Source organism: Cynara cardunculus, assembly GCF_001531365.2.
Source record: "Cynara cardunculus var. scolymus isolate 2C chromosome LG 7, CcrdV1, whole genome shotgun sequence".
Classification (NCBI taxonomy): Eukaryota; Viridiplantae; Streptophyta; class Magnoliopsida; order Asterales; family Asteraceae; genus Cynara; species Cynara cardunculus.
The window spans coordinates 296,084-314,180 of NC_037534.1; the positions used below are offsets into that span (position 1 = coordinate 296,084).

Sequence of the window (18,097 nt, forward strand, 5' to 3'; positions counted from 1 at the left end):
AGTTTGATATAATAAAAGATTGATATATAAGACTTATTGATCACATATATATATATATATATATATATTTAAAAGAACAACCAATAATAATAAGGTGGATTCATACATCAAAGGTAATATTAATTCTTATTAGTTTATTATATAAATGTGATCATCGACTCATTTAACTAACTTCAATAATTTTAAAAAGGATTATTGTCACCATGCAACGCATGGTGTCAAACACTAGTATATATAATACCAAATTACTAAAGGCGCTGAAAGAGGCTTAGAGGGTGGAAAAATTGGTTGCTTGGAGGAAGAGGAAGGGTCAAACCACATTTTTTGATTGAGAGGAGAAAGTACTAGCTTTTTGGGTTTTAAAATATTAAAAATACACATAGGACCATTGGGCTTTGATCTTTAGTTTTTTAGAATAAAAAAAGACACTTTTGCTACAAAGAGAAGTACTACTACTGCCATAAAGCTTATTTAAAAAAGCCAAAAAAACCATTCCCAGAACAGATGGAGTACGCCTCGACACTGCCTCACTGAACCGCCTGAACCAAGGCGTAAGCCTCGTTCAGTGTCCAAGAGGCGCCGCCTCAGGTTCAGTTTTCGGTCGCCTCGCCTCAAGGCGCGTCTCGGTCGTACGCCTCAAACGATTTTTAAAACCATGGCTGAAAGCAAAGGCACACCAAATACTGAACATACTAATTTAGCAAACCTGATGCTCCTACCAATGGCTGTTGTTGAACTTTGCTGGTATTCTTTGCCTATAAAAGGGTGGCAACCCCATCGTAAGATTTAGACACATACAAGTTTACAAGCAATCTCTTATCCCTACATCTAATTCTCTTAATACACACACCCACTTTCATAGAAGCCTCAACAAGGATTTAAAACCTTCCATTGTAATTGATTCCAAAGGTGGATAGAGGGTCACCACTCACCACCCTTTTCATTAGCTACCATTACAGGACAGGCCTTGAGGACTAGCAATAGCAAACGAGAACATTTCATTTTTTGGTTCTTGACGGAGGACCCTTAAGAGTTTCTATGCAAAGAGAACCCTATTCCCAAATACCAACCATACACTTCCTCCCAAGGCCGGTGGGAAATGTAATTCTCCATAATCATGCATTATGGTTCAATTGGACCATAATTGGATTGGGCTAGACACCTACATCATCTATTTTCTCTTCTAAGATAGATTTGACTATGAGTGGCTGTATACATAGACATTTTCCACATTTGTTCTTCCATAGTTGTTCATGCCTCTCATCCCTCTCCATATTGGTTATGGAACTGTAAGTAGTGGTTGTAGATGAGCACCAAGAGGGAAGACAATTTCAAATAGAAGAGGAAGAAAAGTGAAAACATACATGGATGGTGATAAAATGAAGAACTGTGAGAGGCAGCTCAGCACCCCCACCTGGAAGATCCTAAAAGATCAATCAGACTGTATAGTTCAAAAGCATAGCCCTAGATTAAATTATTGTATCAATGACCCTCTCATGTATGTACCTGAAGTATCAATAGATGTACCATTTTTTTTATATTTGAGCTGTTATTTAAATTATTATGGAACTGATTGTCAAACATTTGTACGTTGGAAAAACTTGTGTGCACAGAGTGTAAATCATGACAGGGTTACCGGTTGAGAGACCACCTCCATGTCGATGGTTGAAGACCGGTCAGGAATTACCCCTTTTTAGTGTAAATGGTTGAGGACCAACAAGAGCGGACTAGAACCAACATCATCAGAATGTGTTACATGGAATGATTCATATCTGACGTAGATGAAATATTCATAAGCGGCATTGATAACTTTTAGTCACCTTGAAGATGTGCTGTATTGGATCATATGGAATCCTTTTTTTTGTTGGAGGCAGAAATAATAGTTAACTCGCTGAGTACAAATTTATGTGCAGCATTGTGTAAGATTATGAGCAAATTTCTCTTAGTAGACTCCAATGTTTATCAAGGCAATCTTGTAGGACCACTTTATTGCAAAACTTTGATGTGCATGTGTTGAAAGGATCACACAAGAAAATTGCTCTCAAAGTTAACTACCCTTGGCCGGTATATCGCTGCATGTTAGCAATTGAAGTTCATTATATATATACATGTAAGGAGTTGTAACACATCGAACATTATATGTGCGTATACTAGCTTGCTCCTTTCAAGTCTATTTAATCCTAAGCATCTGGAAATGTTAAAGCCATTGAATCCTTGATATGAGCTAATTTAAGTATCTAAGATTGTATTAAATAAATACGAAAAATATGGGACCACCTTTTTGGAACCTTTTCGATTCACTTTCGGATGGTTAAATGCTTCTAAATATGAAGAATTTTAGACCTCCTGTTTTCAATCATATGGTTTGTTACTTTTAAATGGGTGCAGTCATGTGGGTTATGTTCACTAGATGCAGGCTTGCTCATAATTGCCATAGTAGCATGATGACTTTCAGTTTATAACAAGACTAAAGCTATTGAGCACAACCAAATATACTAATTAATAATTATAAGTTTGTACAAATTAAAAAGACCAGCTTTGTTTTGTTGAGCTTGGCTAATTTGTGATGCTGCAATAATAACTCACTCCCACATCCTCTCGGACTACTGTCATCGGTACACATGAGGGGTCTCCATTGAGTCTTCTTTATGACAATAATTGTCTAATAGATAGATGCCATTAGAAGTATAATGACAAAACTGGTTGTTTTAGAGGTGCAAAAGGACAGTTCCCTTGAGTGAGTCCCTTTTATTGTTTTAGAATTACATGTTGCTTAACTTCTCATACTTATTGCAGTTTTACCTATCTGGTCATTGCAAATATGGAGATTTTTGCAAATTCAATCACTGCAAATCAGAGGCTGAAAAATCTACTGGGCAACTTAACGTTTATGGTTTTCCAAAAAGATTGGTAATTTTTGTTTCGCCTTAGCTTTTCTATTATGCCAATAGGCCATAGATGAATTGGTGCAATAATTTGTTTTAAACTATTGATCAGAGCTGCTGAAGATGTTTAGCATATATGGTCTGTAGTAACTATACTATCTCTTTTACCAGGGGAAGAAAAACTGTGCTTTCTACATGCGTACTGGTATGTGTGGTTATGGCGAGTCCTGTAGGTTTCACCATCCTGATCCTTTCTTCATTATGCCTGAACTTTATAGTTCAGTTGTCACTGGTGAATCCATGGATGATCACAAAGAAACTTCAGAAATCACTTTGCATTTCTCGGAATCAACTCCATCTCATCTTTCACGGCCTCTAATAACACCCAAGAGTCTTGCGTATGTGCATCAAAATTTTGTATTGAGTGGGAATCAGGTATGGTCTTATAGGTTGAATTTGTTTACTTGGTAATGATATATATCGAATTTGTCTTTTTTTTAAACTCTTAGCAACTTGCAGCTTGTTACATGATATCTAGTTTCAGCAATGCTTTGACTGCTACCTGTTTTCACAATGTCTTTCTAAGTATCTTTTCTTGGTTATATTGTGTAATCTGGGAATTCCTTTCTTCCTTAGCCACTCACAAGCAGGCATGCCACCTACTGTTTCCCACACTGTCATTTGCTAGTTTGCACATGAAACACTACTAAATAACAGATGCACTTAATTCTCACAGACAAACACATAATCTCATTCATAAATCATGCTGGTAATTGTACGTGCATTAAAATAAAAGTTCGTATATGACTTGTCGCTATTATTGCTTATCATTTTACTCACATAACTCACCCACACTCAATTTCCTACTCAATTCGCATCGGGAGTTCGCACCACTGATGACCAAGTATCAACTAAAAACGACTATATGCTCTCAAGTAATTTCTCACTATCTGTATATACATGCTAATAGGTATACAAACATTAAAGTACATGGTTATCAAAATACCAGTAAGAGTGTAAGACCATGAATCAGTTGAATTACCATGACTTCTTATCTTTGTTCTACACAATCAATGGCATTGCTTCTGTGGTCATGCTCTATCTTATTCACATATTATGGAGATCCTGAGAGCAGGAGAACTAATAAATAACCCTGCCTTGTGCTGGAAGGTGTCAACATCTGTGTATTGTTTATCTCTCTCACTCTCTTCCATGTTGGTCACCCTAGCAAAACATTTCCCAGATAAAAACAGTCTTAGTATAAGCTGATGTGCTTTACTCAGTCTGATGCTAAATTTGCTTTACTATACGAATAGACACCAAAATGCAACCAAGTAGTAAGGTCTTCTTCTGCACCTCCAGCAGCAAATATTGAAACGTTTGAGTATCGTCCTTATGACCCTCTCAAAAGAGAGCCGTGTGTTCTCAATGACATTGGCTTGCCTATAAGGCCTGTAAGTATTAAAACCTATGGCTTCTGGACTTGGCGTAAATGTTTTTACTAAATTTCTGCATTTGATCCAAATCCAATGGCCTGAATCATTGTTCTTCTTATTTGTTTTCAATCATGGATTTTCTTATTTCACTTAATATTGGTTGTATTGATTGCAAAAAGAAGTTATAATATCATATAAATTCACCTTTTTATCGACTCGTAACCTTCTGTTTTTCAACACAGGGAAAGAAGGTATGTTGGAATTACGAAAGGGTAGGGCTTTGCAAGTTTGGCCATGCTTGTGCATATGACCATCCCAACAAGCACTCACCAAAAGATGGATCCACATCAGAGTTTCCTTCCGGTGGTAAGACCCAGGATATTGACAAGTAGAATGGGCACTGTACAGGAATAAATTTCAGGCATTGATGCAGTCATATATACATATTGGTTTCTTATTCCTGAAATAATCTCTCTGCTAGGAAAATCTTAAGTTTTCTTACCCGACTTCTAAAATTTAACTTAATCTGGGTATGATGCATCATTTTGAAATAAAGGGTTGTCTGTTTTCATTAACCAGAATCTCTCTACTCTTAGAGGTAGAGGTAAGGTCTGTTGATCTTTCTTCTGGCTGGGATACAGTGCGTGGGTTTGGTTTATAAACCAACTTTTTCTTTCATGTAGTGCTTTCATTCTGATCCCATGCTGCAGTTGATTGGTTAATGCTATATGTTACTTGTTTTGAATAATGCTTGACGAAACTGATTTGGGGTATGATTCTTTTGAGTATGTTGCTGGTGATGTTTCCTTGTTTGTTTGTTCCCATTGTTGTCAGCCAAAGGATGCAAACTATAAAAACATTCACTGAAGTTTTCATTGCATTACTTTATCACAGACTAGATAAAACAAACAATGAAACTAGGCTTCGTGTCATCGGATATTTATTGATGGCATAACTACATGTGCGGTCTAAGTATTTTTTGCATTAGAAGTACCACACTCCTCTTGTTTTTATGAGAAGGGGCTTAGATGGAAGGTTTGAACACAAGAACTTTGAAAGGGATTCATAAGAGAGTTTATAGAAAAAGCTTTCTGGTATTGCTCGAATGTTTGTTGATGCCTTTTAAAGGAGAGCTTGCGCCTATTTGTAGGGAGTTTTGGAAAATCATAGAGAGAAGAACACCTTTGATGCAAGATCGGCCTAGGAGCTCCTAGGTTCATCTACATGGCACTCTTTAACACTCTACAAATACCAATAGCTATTAGCTGACTAGATGATTTTAGAGAACACTACAAGATACATGAAGGTATTGGAATAAATTGCATAACTCTAAAGGTTAGTTATCTCTAGTTCCTATTTAATCTTTGAGTGTTAAAGTTCGTTTTGGTGGAAGTCCTCTTGGTGGTCTAGTAGGCACCAGTTGTGCGTCTTTGGGTGGTAATTTGGCAAAAACCTCAATTGAAATTTTCTTCCGCCTAATTCACAATGTATCTGCAATTGAATGCAGGTGGATACATACTCTTTACATCTTCCACCCATTTTCCGATGAAATTTCTACTTCTTGAATGGTCGATTCTTTATTTTTTTGTGCCCTCTTCATGATCTCTTATTCGATTGCCTGTTTTGCTTTTCTTTATCATGTACATGCATCATAGATATTTTTTGTGCGTTGCCTCTGGCATCCCTCTTGAGTAGGATCATGATTCCTACCCTGAGTTGCATGATGCACAAAGAGTTCTATGAAGGTAGGTGGGCGACTGTTCCTTGTCAAAGAATTCTATATCGAGGGCTAATTGAAGGTCATCAAGGACGACCATGGATATGTTGATATTGCCCTTAAGTGGACCAATCAGACACTCACTCCCCTAGCAATACTAAGAATGTTTTGTGCTTCGGAGTAAATGGTCTTGAGTTAGCCCCCCATATCGTCGTCGATTAAGAGGAGCCCCTTGCCTCACTTGGAAACTTTTACATGACCTCTCTCATGTATAAGGGGAAGGCTCACCAAGATGATCAAAGTCTTCTTAGAGACTTGGGTGGAGACTAGACTAGCTCCAGGATAAAGAATGCAACCAAGGTAGAGATGAATGATTCTACCGACAAGTTACAGGACAAAACCAACTCACTTATTTTAGCATATGTGATGAAGTTGTGAGACACACCTTTGTCCATCGGTTTTGTTTCTTGGTTGTTGAAGCAAGCACCCACCCATATTTGGCTTCTCGTGCTTGGCTTATATGGCATTGAGGAGTTGGATTGAGAATATTTGTCCTTCAAACTCTGGTGTCCCCGGTGTTTGTCGTTGCTTCTCTTCTTCCGAAAGTGAAAGAGATTCTCTTTGGGTGCTCCTCACACAACAATTGTGCGGTGGGGGATTGGACGTGCTTTCTTTTGACCTTAATGGTTTTCAATAATAGCAACTTGAGTACGCCAAAAGCTTCGATATGGGATAAATAAAACGAAGAAAGTTTCATATTATTTATCTTAGTATTGAGAGATGTGCAACTGCCGTGATTCCTTCAATACAATAAAGGAACCATAGATCTAGTGTTATATTTGTACAAGTCCACATGCCGCAAATTACCGAGTTACCATAAACATAAAACCCATAGCTATAGCCAAGGCACGTTAACTTTTTTAGTGGATGTTCAAACAACGAGATTAAACAACATGAAGTTTGAGCTCTGCGTCCTTCGGCTTCAATTGAAAGTGGTTTAAGTATTCCACTCTCATGATCTCACTATCATGAATTTTATTAAATAGAGTTGTGTTCCGGTGAGAATGGAAGTTATGTGAGAAGGGTAAGAAGGGATCTCCAACGCTTGGATCAATCCTAATTGAAGATCAACACTAATGAGATGCACCGGATCAATTCCCATGAGAAACTCAGTTAATGGGGTGGGGTGAGATTAAAAGTGATAGAGGGTCCATGTCCTTTCTTACGCTTCTCATTTTAACTCCTATTCTCACACGATTCTTCGTCTTATAAAAAAGGTACAAATAGTATCTAATATGCAATTGTACTTTTCTAGTACATCATGTAATCTTGGTGCTGGTACTAACTACAACGCTCCAAATTCTATCACTTGTCAAACCAAGTTTGTCAACATAAGCATTTACTAGGATAATTAAACATGTGAGAATAAGTTTGGTGCTAAATCGATGTTTATTTAGGTAAAATTAGGATTGCTAGTGAGACTCATTTGGATTAAGATTCCTTTACGAGAAGAAGCTAATGCATTAGTGTGTTCTTGTCAAATGCATTGTTTTTGTCTACATTTGCATGGATTGGCAAATATCAAGGGATCTAAGGGTTTGTTTGTTAGCAACTTAATAAGCTTAATGGAACTCACAACTTATTCAGTCAGCTATATATGACTGTTTGGTAGTGGCTTAATGATATAGAAAGTGACTTATTTAGTAAGTTTCTAGGGGGAGTTTTATGCAGAAAGTCAAGTTTTTCCTAAAGTTTCCCCTCCCAATCAAAAAACATGCTTCTTCGATTTAAGAAAAAACCCTCCCAAACAAAAACCTACCCAATCTATACACATAGATTAATCTACACAAATAGCTTTATCCATACAAGACTCAATATAAAACAAACCAAACATCCCCTACATAAGAAATTATGGGAGTGTATCCCCGCTTACAGCTTTACATTTCACTTTGTAAGTTAAATGAGCTCTTAACAGAACCAAATATTAGGTAACTACATATTGGCTTGGAATTTTATTCTTTCCGAATTTAATTGATCTTCCATGATGTCATTAAATAATCTTATCATTTCCCTCTTCCAAGTTGATAACATATAAGTAAGGTTGGTTATTATGATATTATGGCCTATGAAGCATTAATTACATTGCGTTTTTACTTTCTACATATTTATTGTGTTTACATCTTTGATAGAGGCGTACCCGTACAATATCCTACCGAAGGGATGTTGCTGAACTTGTGTTAAAGTGACTGGAGAATCATCAACAATTAGCTTTCCGACTATGGAGAATTGCATGGATTCAGTTTGTGCAAATTGGATTCAGCTCCAAGCTCAATCAACCAATGATACGACTTCTCATTCAGCTCTCGTTTTTCCACCAACACAGGTCAGATTCCTATACCATCTTACCAAACTAAACACAGATCGACACGCCAAAGAGTAGTGTTTATAAACAAGAGGAGATCTTAGCTTCCGGAGGCGTGGTATATGTTAGTGGTAAATCTCATCTTCACCCTTGCACTTTCTCAGCTGGTTAATCTACAATTTATTGCTGTCCAACCATTTACTTTATTATCATATTCAGCTATTAGTTTTTATTTACTGCATCTCCCTCAAGTTGGGATAAAGGCTTATTACTATATTTCCAATTTTCTCTCTATCCCTAGAAAAAATGCAACATTCGAGTTGGCACATAGTTTAATAACAATAATGTTTGATAGCGTCTTGATAGGGCCAACATAGAGAAAATATAGTTTTATGAGAAGACCCAAAATAAGTTTTGTATTTTTTTGAATGGATTTAATCAAATCTCTTCATGATATGCCATTATTTATGAAAATTCCACTTCCCTTCTTATTTGCATTCTTTTCTTGTAGATTCTGTGATTACAGTAATAAATTATCTTATCTACAAGTGAAGGAATCTAAGCTCATTTAAACTTCGGACCATAAAATAACAAACTTAGAAGTATACATGCTTAGCGTTATTTGTACAAAAACATTGTGATAAACTCGTAATTCTCGCAAGGCTGCAAAGAACAAGAAACGGTCTTGACACTGATGTAGTTTAAATCACCTTCAGTATACTAAAAGGGTTCTTAGAAGTGTCTGTCACAATCACCTTATTCTCTGTTCGTCCTCTCTCATCTAAATGTGTCATCATGTGAGTTATCAAAGGAAGATTCAAGGACTAGGCTTTGGTGGCTGGTTTCTATTGGCCATCGTTGTAATTCTCTTGTGCCGCTTTGCATGGCAAATTGATAGAGTAACAAACAGGTGTAGGCATGGTTTTAAAAATCGTTTGACGTGTACGCCTCAGATGATCTACTTTGGTAATGGTTTTTTTGGCCTTTTTTATAAGCTTTATGGCAGTACTTCTCTTTATAGTATAAGTGTCTTTTTTATTTTAATGAACTAAAAATTAAAGCCCAATGACTCCAATGTGTACTTTTAATATTTTAAAACCCAAAAAACCAGTACTTTCTCCTCTCAAATTAAAAAGTGTGGTTTGACCCTTCCTCTTTCTCTAAGCAACCAGTTTTTTCACACCCTCTCAACCTGCCTCACGTTTTCACTCTTTCCTCTGTCAAGAACCACTGAACCAACGCCCTTAGTAATTTATGTAGTATATACATTTCTGCTTTAGGGCTTACACATCGCCTTGTTGAGGGAAAACTCCTCGAGGCTGAATTCCGCCTTTTAAGACCGTATAGGCTCTTGATTGTATGACAAGCATGTATACGACAACCACAAGTCTCCCAAGAACACAGCAAAATGAAGAAAATAAGACCCCTTAGATCTTGCATATAACAGAGAGTGGGTGTTAGCGTCATTCATATTCCTCTCTTCCATCGACTTCTTGTACATGGTTTTTGACCGATAAGTTGGTTCTCTTCCTAAGAAATTGTAACTTTTTTGTCGTCTATAGTTTATGAACATAAAAAAATTATAAATCCACATACTTAGTCATGCTATTCACGTTTAGAGTCAGGTGTTTATTTGGTTTTCCATCAAGTCCTGTATGGATAAAGTTGTCTGTGAGGATTAATTTGTCAGTATAGATTGGGAAAAAGTTTTTGTTTGGGAGGGTTTTGTCATAGATGGAATGCGCATTTTTTTAATTAGGAAGGGCAAGTTTGGAAAAAAGCATGGTTTAGGTGGATTCGATCCGATCCATTCATCCATCAGATGTTGGATTTGTCATCCGATTCAATCTGATTAACATTGGACATCCGATTCGATCCAAATCCAGTGGATGATTGGATCGGATCGTTCCATTCATTGGATGTTACTATTGGTTATCCATCGGATCGGATTGGATTCATCCAGTCTTTTGATCCAATACTCAACTAATTAGTCATATTTTCTTAAGTTATTAAAAGGCAATGCATATAAATATCAATTAAAAAACAAAAGCGTAAAATGTTAATAATTATTTGTAGTTATTAATTAACTGTTAGTTGGATGATCATTGGATTGGATCGGTTCGGTTTTATTGGATGTTGGACTCCCATCCACGAACCAACTGATCCGATTTGGATGTTGAAACTTTGGATCCGATTCGATCCAATTACAATTGGATTCACGACGATGGTCGTTCGGTTGATATTGGATCCGATGACTTCCTGCACACACTTAGTTTTCTGCATAAAGCTCCCCCTAGAAGTTTACCAAAATAAGCCACTTTCTATATCATAAATCCACTACCAAATAGTCATGTATAGCTGACCGAATGAGCTGCGAGTCCCATTAAGCTCATTAAGCTGCTAACAAACAGACGTCAATTATATATTACATAACTCTGATCACCTCAATCCCCCTAAGTTGATCATGTTAAAGTTAAGTGTTTTGATATAATCTTGCATGATATATATGATGCATGCGAGCCTCTTCCTTTTATCACTTCATCATTATTTTGAGGGGAAAGCATAGACTTGAGTCAGCACCTTTTGTAGTTCAGAAAGAGGCTTTTCTATTGTGTTTTAGACCTTAAATGCTATAACTTAAGATTTACTTCTACTCATAGCATACTAGGATGTTGTGTTGCGAACACTTGGCAACATTTGCAGCTATGATTAATTTGAAGTACACAAGTAGTAGCTTACATTAGACAAATGTAATTTTTGTTTGCCTTACTGTTATAAACCTTTTTTTGCATGTCTCATTTCATGTCGTATGATTGTGTCGTGTTATACCATTTTTTTATGTGTTGTATTATACCATAAGGTTTTGCTTTACTCCTTCCATTCCAAAATAAGTGTCCACATTTATATGTTAATTTGTACAAGAATAAGTGCCCACTATCAAAAGTAAGCGCATGTTTTCCAATTCTATCCTTAACTATGAGATCAAGAAATTTGTTACTTGCAATTATCACAAGTTTCTTTTGAACTAATTATATAATATACTCTGCCTTTCGGAACCCAAAAAGGAAGTCGGGAGCTTGGTTCCTCCTCCGAATGAAATTCAATGGGATACAATTGGCGACTTACCCATTCAGAAGAAAGTCTCCATTAAAAACAGCTCGGCAAGCCATATTTCGATCCAGACGTTTTCGGGATTTTAACATAAAATGGTGTCTTTTTTTTCTTGTGGACATTTATTTTGGGATGGGGGAGTATTTCATATGGATTTGTGCCATTTTGCACTCTATGCTATCATTTTCATATAGTATTACAATTTGTGCTAAAAAGTTGCAAAGTTGATATAAGTTTGAATTTAAAAAATTGTAGGTATGAATTTATAGAATAAAATTATGTACAAAACTTAGCTGCAGTGGTTCTCTTATTTGTTGTAAAATTGTGAAAATTTCTACTTACGAATATGAGAGCTAAAATGACTATATTGTCCACTTGCTACACATAGTTTTATCCCCCTTTACACATGTTTATTAATGTGTAATTTATTTGGTGACCTATTTGACCCACTAAGCTAGATGATAATGTAAACCGACCTAAGAGGACATGTTGGAAAAATATCATTATTGGAAAAAAGAAGTGGAATTGGAGCTGTTGAAACGCTACTCGAAGTTGCTTTTCAAAAATTTAGTTTTTTGCTAACCAATCAGAGCTAAAACAAGCTAGCTTATTGTTTACAAACTTGGTCTGAATGGTTGTTACATCACATCATTGGAACTTAATGGGTCATACTTGTGGTATCGTGTGATAGGGCATCATCCAGGTTAGGCACTAAGCTTACAAGGTCTTCATGGATACAACACTTCTACTTTGTAGAGATGAGGTTTGCGTACACCAAAGACCCTACCTTCGGTGGGATATACTGGGCTCGTTTGGTTTGGTTTGGTTTGGTTTAAGTGATGATCTGATCGAGGGATGAGGTAAGTTCCGTTTCTTGTTTATATGGAAAAGATCTATTTTCCCCATATATGTACAAATATATATATATATATATATATATATATATAGATATAGATATATATAAAAGATACTCAAAAGATTGTTTTACTTTTCTCTACACTTTAGGGCTCCTATTTCAGTATGAAGATGATTGGGCTTCATATCAAAGAATCATATGGAAAACTGACAGATGGATGGAAGAATTTGGCGTATGGAGTTAAAGGTACCGATGTAATCTAAGTTTCGTACCCCTTAACTGTCAATTAATTCATCTAATCTTGGTTCTCGAGGCATTCATTAGAGCATTATCGTGCGATTCATGCCGTAATGCAGATTATGCACGTTTCCATTAAAAACCCTCTTGATATGACTATATTTTCATTCTATATGCAGATTGATTCATTTGGGTATGAAGCTTCCTGTAGAAACCTAGAAATCAACACAGTAGGGAGAATCTGGCCCAATGCTTGTAGTTCAAATCCTCGGTGGTCAAAAAGTCAACAGAAGGTGTCTTTCTGTGAACCAAATACAATTGGTTGTATTTTCCGGTAAAATGGGGTGATAGATCAATAACTTTCAATCGTACTTCCACAGGAAGCGGGTGGTGTGGCTTCGGGTGAAACTTTCTCCCACTTCCTATGGTAGTAATTATTGAAGTTTAACGGCGATGGCAATTTCTGATGCCACATCAAGCAAACCCTAATGTAGTTATCTTCTTAAGAAGTAGAACCATGTTTTGGGGAAATGTTGGAATGGTGTTCTATAAAGTATTTAATACTGCAAATGAACTTGCATGCTTATCTTCCGATGAGGTTTCAACCCTTGATTTTCTGGGAGGTTGCGCTTTACCAGTTAGACCAAAAAGCACTTTTGCCGCATATGCAAAAGAAAATAAGCCTTGGGCTGGCTAAAGCTGTTCAGTTGGCATTTTATTAAGTTGAATATGGATTAAATTGTTTGTTTAGATTTAGTTGTCCGTGTAGATTGGATTAGATTGTTGTTTGACTATTTAAATAATAAAAATGACTATTTTATCATCAAATTGCATGTTTTTTGTACTTCATTTGGTCTTGTACCTTGTTGCACATTATATTCTACATGTTTTCGAGAATACTTGCAGAATTATTAAATATTATATTTAAAGAAAAAATAAAAATTTTTATTAGCAATCATGATTTTATGATACCTTTTGTTTTTTTTTTTTTTTTGGAAGAACAATATAATATAGGGAATTTGTTGAACAAAAATAAAAATACAAAATCTTGGTTTTCTTTATCTTAGAAATTATTAAAATTTCTCTAAAAAAATATAATAAAAGGATTTAACATTAATTAAATTATTTTATATCTCAATACAATTTTCAAAGAAAACTTTAAATAAAATAATAACAATTCAATTTTATTAATGAAACTAAAAAATTATATATACTTGAACCACATCGAATTCTAAAAAGCCAAAGTATTTCATATTTTACAAAAGAATATGATGAAAAATAACAGAAATAGTTAATTTTATTAAAAACCACACGCGCACATCGAGGAGATACTTGATTGGCCGGTAGTTGTAGTTCTTCCAAATTATCCCTGGACGGACCAAAATTTCCCACGTCATCAACTTCGGCCGTCAGATTTCCCTGAATCCAGAATTCCAAAATCGCCCTTCAAATGCCGCCTTAATTACAATCTCAGAACAGCCCCATCTGATACCCTTTAACGTCATATTTCATCATCGTCTTCTGTTTCTCTTTCCCCCAACAATGGCGACAGGTTTGATCCGTCGATCTCTGTCTAGGGTTCAATCTTCTCCGGCGGCGAAGCTCTTTCTCTCCCGAGCACATGCATCCGAGCCCCAGGCTCAACAAGTGGAGCCCATCAGCCGATCCACTCATAGCCTCAAGAACTTCCAAATCTACCGATGGAATCCCGACAATCCGGCCAAACCAGAACTTCGAAACTATCAGATCGACCTCAAGGAGTGCGGTCCTATGGTTCTCGACGCACTCATCAAGATCAAAAACGAGATTGATCCTACCTTGACGTTCCGTCGGTCTTGCCGTGAGGGAATCTGCGGCTCCTGTGCTATGAACATCGATGGATGTAATGGACTTGCTTGTTTGACGAAAATTTCGTCGGGAGATGCCACGATGATTACGCCTTTGCCACATATGTTTGTGATTAAGGATCTGGTGGTGGATATGACGAATTTTTATAATCAGTATAAGAGTATTGAGCCGTGGTTGAAGAGGAAGTCTCCGGCGCCGTCTGGTTGGGAAGGGAAAGAGGTTCCTCAGAGTAAGAAGGACAGGGAAAAGCTCGATGGGATGTATGAGTGCATATTGTGTGCTTGCTGTAGCACATCATGCCCTAGTTATTGGTGGAATCCTGAGTCTTACCTTGGCCCCGCCGCTCTTCTTCATGCCAATCGGTATAACCTTCGTCGTCACTATTCATATTTGTTGCACACAATTATCCGATTAATCTAATTAAAACTTGCATTCTAATCTGAATTAGATTGTTTTCGTTTATTACTCTTGAATTAGTTGTCTCTGCTGGAGATTCTCATCAGCATGCTTACATATGTGCCTTATTTGTTCTTCATACTTTTCAAATCTATTTTTCTTGTCTTATTGTTTCGATGGGATAATGGTACATGGATTTTCTTTGTAAAATTATGCGTACTTTCTGCATTGTGATCTGGGAAAACTGATGCATTTAATCAGTTAGACTTGGATCAGTGCTTTTTATTTCAGAAACCTCAATACTCAAAATCATCATGTTAAGTTTGTCAGTGATGAGAATCCCAGATTCTTTTGCTGTCCTTCTGCAAAAACAAACCCACCCTTCAAAAATTGATCCTGGGTACCCTGGTCATCGATATTGAATGAATTGTTAGCTTATAAAAACTAAAGCCTTCAACCGACAGTTTGGATGTAAAGATCCTTAAGAATGTTGAGATAGACAGTTCATTTCATGTTCATAGGATATGAATTTTGAGTCCCTTTACAAGTCTCGAGGAATGGGTTGCCAGGGATATTACCTATAGCTGATTTGGAGGTTAGCAATGGGCTTGAGGTGTTACAAATGGTGTCAAGAGTGGTGGCCTCTTAACATCTAATTGGTTTAGTCTAATGCATCTCCTTTGGATTATGTTTTACATTTATGTGCAAGTCTAATGAGGATGCCCCGAATTAAATGGGAGAGCTTGTAAGGCTCTATACAAGTCCTAGATAGTGAGCTCAAAGTAACTTCATTATAATACATAGCCAAAACCAAACCAAACCAAACCAAACTAAACCATACAGACCCAGTAATCCCACGCAGAGGTAGGATTTGGGGGTGCGATGTACAAAAATCTTGCCTCTACCCCAAAGGATAGAGAGGGTTGTCTATGTTAAAGACCCATGCTTGCAAAAAAACAAGAAGCGAGCAAGCCACAGGTAACAGTGTGTGCAAACAAGCATATAGAAAAAGACGGGAAGTAAAAGAAACAGGTTAGAGAACTGGAAAACATAAAGAGCAGTACAGACAACTAGAATTACAAGGAGAAAAATCTAAGACTAGAGTTCAGCAAACATTTCAAACAAATAGAAACAATAGCATACACAGCCAAAGATGTTTAGAATTTAGATATTCATATGGGATAAAAGCCTAATTGTCGACAATTCTCTCTAACGAGCATTGGCATCACATATTTGTTGATATAGCTTCTGTCATGATATCTTGCATTTCGTCTTCCATTGCCACATTCTACCTCCAGTTGAATTGAACATAACGAGTGCAACCATTGTTTTAATCAGGTGGATCATGGACAGTCGTGATGAATATACAAAGGAGCGTCTAGATGCTGTAAATGATGAATTCAAGTTGTATCGTTGCCATACAATCTTGAATTGTGCTCGTGCCTGCCCCAAGGGGTTGAACCCTGGAAAGCAAATCCAGAACATCAAGTCCCTCCAAAGCTAAGTGTTTTCTTTTTCCCTTCAAATTATAATCAACTTTAGAGGGATGCCGATTGCCATCCCTATTTCAGTATGGGATCATGTTTAAACATCTCTCTAAACTTTTTGCTGCTGATAAATAATTGGTGGACATGCTTGTATCTTGCCATTGCTTCTGTTTTGATGATCGGAGTCCTCTGATGATATCATTGTTATCAAATTTGGTTGTGAAAATCTATTCAATCTAAAATTTAGCTATTCCCTGTGGTTGTCCTGCCCTAGCAATTGCGGTGAAAGGTCTCTAAGGGGTGTAACACAGCTGGTTCCAGGGTGATATACTTGGACAAACTAACGAGGGTTCGTGTATGTGAACCGCAGTGTGTCACAATTCCTCTGGTGTGCGTTTGGTACGTGGACGGGACTGAACAGAATGAGAGTGAGGTAGGGGGTGAAAAAGTAATGGAAGGTTTTAAGGATATTAATTCAACATGGGTAGTTTAGTAATTTATCAATTTTGTATCGTCTCCTTGATTTGTGTTCCATCTATTTTGGTGGGAAAAAGGTGCATTTTTTTCTGGTGAGTCGGTCTTGTCCGCTCCTAGTCTTAGTCGCGCCAAACTCGTCTCATTCTGTTTGGCATACCAGACGTGCCCTTGGGTTCTTGTGGGCATTGGGCTCGAGTTAGCCATCTAGCGGATCATTGTGTATCTGATTTGTTAAACGCAGGATGCTTTTGAAGTTGGGCAGTGCGGTTGTCGGTAAAAAAAACCCTTTTGCCAACCATGATCATAAAAGCTTTTGACATATTTCATTGACCATTATTTTTTTTGTTTCACGAACATTGCAATTTAATTTGTCTAGGTTTTAAATTTAAGACGTATTCATTAATCTATTCTACCAATTTGGATATTTTAATAATTTTTAGACCGGTAACCAAAGAAGTAAATTCATGGTTCGTTAGTTATTCGTGGTTTGTATTCTATTTTCATTAATCTATTGAATTCTACCAATTCGAATTACACAACGTGGATTGAATGAAGTCAAGTCAGGGGTCGGAATTCAAATTTGTGAATCTTTGGGGGTCAAAAGTGTAATTATAAAAAGAGGTAAATTTTTGAAAGATTATAACGGTAATGGTAATGGTAATGGTCCAAACTTCCAATAATTTTTTTTTTCTACTAATTAAATTAATCTAAAGATTTACACTTTACCCAACTTTTGTCGGATATTCAAAGACCGACCGAGAACTTTAGCCACTAAGAATCCAAAAAAAATCTTATCTTTACCCTCCCTCCCACTACCACGTTTATTTCAATAAAAAATGTCATCCGATAAAATGAATGACGATAATAACTTTTATTAATAACAAGAAATACCCGATAAACATAGCATAGTGTTGAATTCTGTTTTTAATTAAAGAAAAAGACGATTATATATTTATTTTTGATAATCAATTTTTCTAGATTGAAGGTTTTACCTTTATTTTTTAAATCCATCTATCTATTTTATTTATAAATAATTAAAAATATTTTTTAAATCCGTCTATTTTATTTATAACTAATTAAAAGTCCCAAAATAGAAAAAAAAAACAAAAAAAAAAACAAATGAATCTGGTGAGAGAAACCAGTAACATTCATTTTCCCAAGATTCATTTCCGCTTCTTGTCCTTATCTCAAAAACCACCCACACTGCTTTCAACTTATTTTCCACGTGTCTCCATCTAATTGGCTGTCTCTTTTGCCACCACCCCATTGCTTTATTTTCCCGCAC

The 18,097-nt window shown here is 36.4% G+C and overlaps 2 protein-coding genes across 6 annotated transcripts in view; both read left to right on the forward strand.

Moving 5' to 3' along the window:
• The window catches only part of LOC112515451 (zinc finger CCCH domain-containing protein 66-like), a 16,582-nt gene extending 3,160 nt beyond the window's left edge, over nucleotides 1–13,422 (forward strand). Inside the window, exons 3-10 of one of the 5 annotated variants that reach the window (XR_003069525.1) lie at nucleotides 2,797–2,910; nucleotides 3,057–3,320; nucleotides 4,564–4,687; nucleotides 8,228–8,531; nucleotides 12,268–12,371; nucleotides 12,517–12,613; nucleotides 12,784–12,897; nucleotides 12,985–13,422. Coding sequence is in view for 1 of the 5 variants with exons in the window: in XM_025122282.1 (XP_024978050.1) it covers nucleotides 2,797–2,910; nucleotides 3,057–3,320; nucleotides 4,564–4,687; nucleotides 8,228–8,268 (543 nt within the window). In the remaining 4 variants the exon portion in view is untranslated. Of the gene's footprint in view, nucleotides 1–2,796; nucleotides 2,911–3,056; nucleotides 3,321–4,563; nucleotides 4,688–8,227; nucleotides 10,729–12,202; nucleotides 12,372–12,516; nucleotides 12,614–12,783 lie in introns of those variants that run through there. The other 4 variants (XR_003069523.1, XR_003069522.1, XR_003069524.1 and 1 more) reach the window with 4 other exon arrangements.
• Nucleotides 13,423–14,086: 664 nt separating this feature from the next.
• On the forward strand, nucleotides 14,087–16,561 carry LOC112515382 (succinate dehydrogenase [ubiquinone] iron-sulfur subunit 2, mitochondrial). Its single transcript, XM_025122177.1, has 2 exons — nucleotides 14,087–14,814; nucleotides 16,187–16,561. The coding sequence occupies exons 1-2, from the start codon at nucleotides 14,147–14,149 to the stop codon at nucleotides 16,350–16,352; spliced, it is 834 nt and encodes a 277-aa protein (XP_024977945.1). The 5' UTR covers nucleotides 14,087–14,146; the 3' UTR covers nucleotides 16,353–16,561.
• The last annotated feature ends 1,536 nt before the right edge of the window (nucleotides 16,562–18,097 follow it).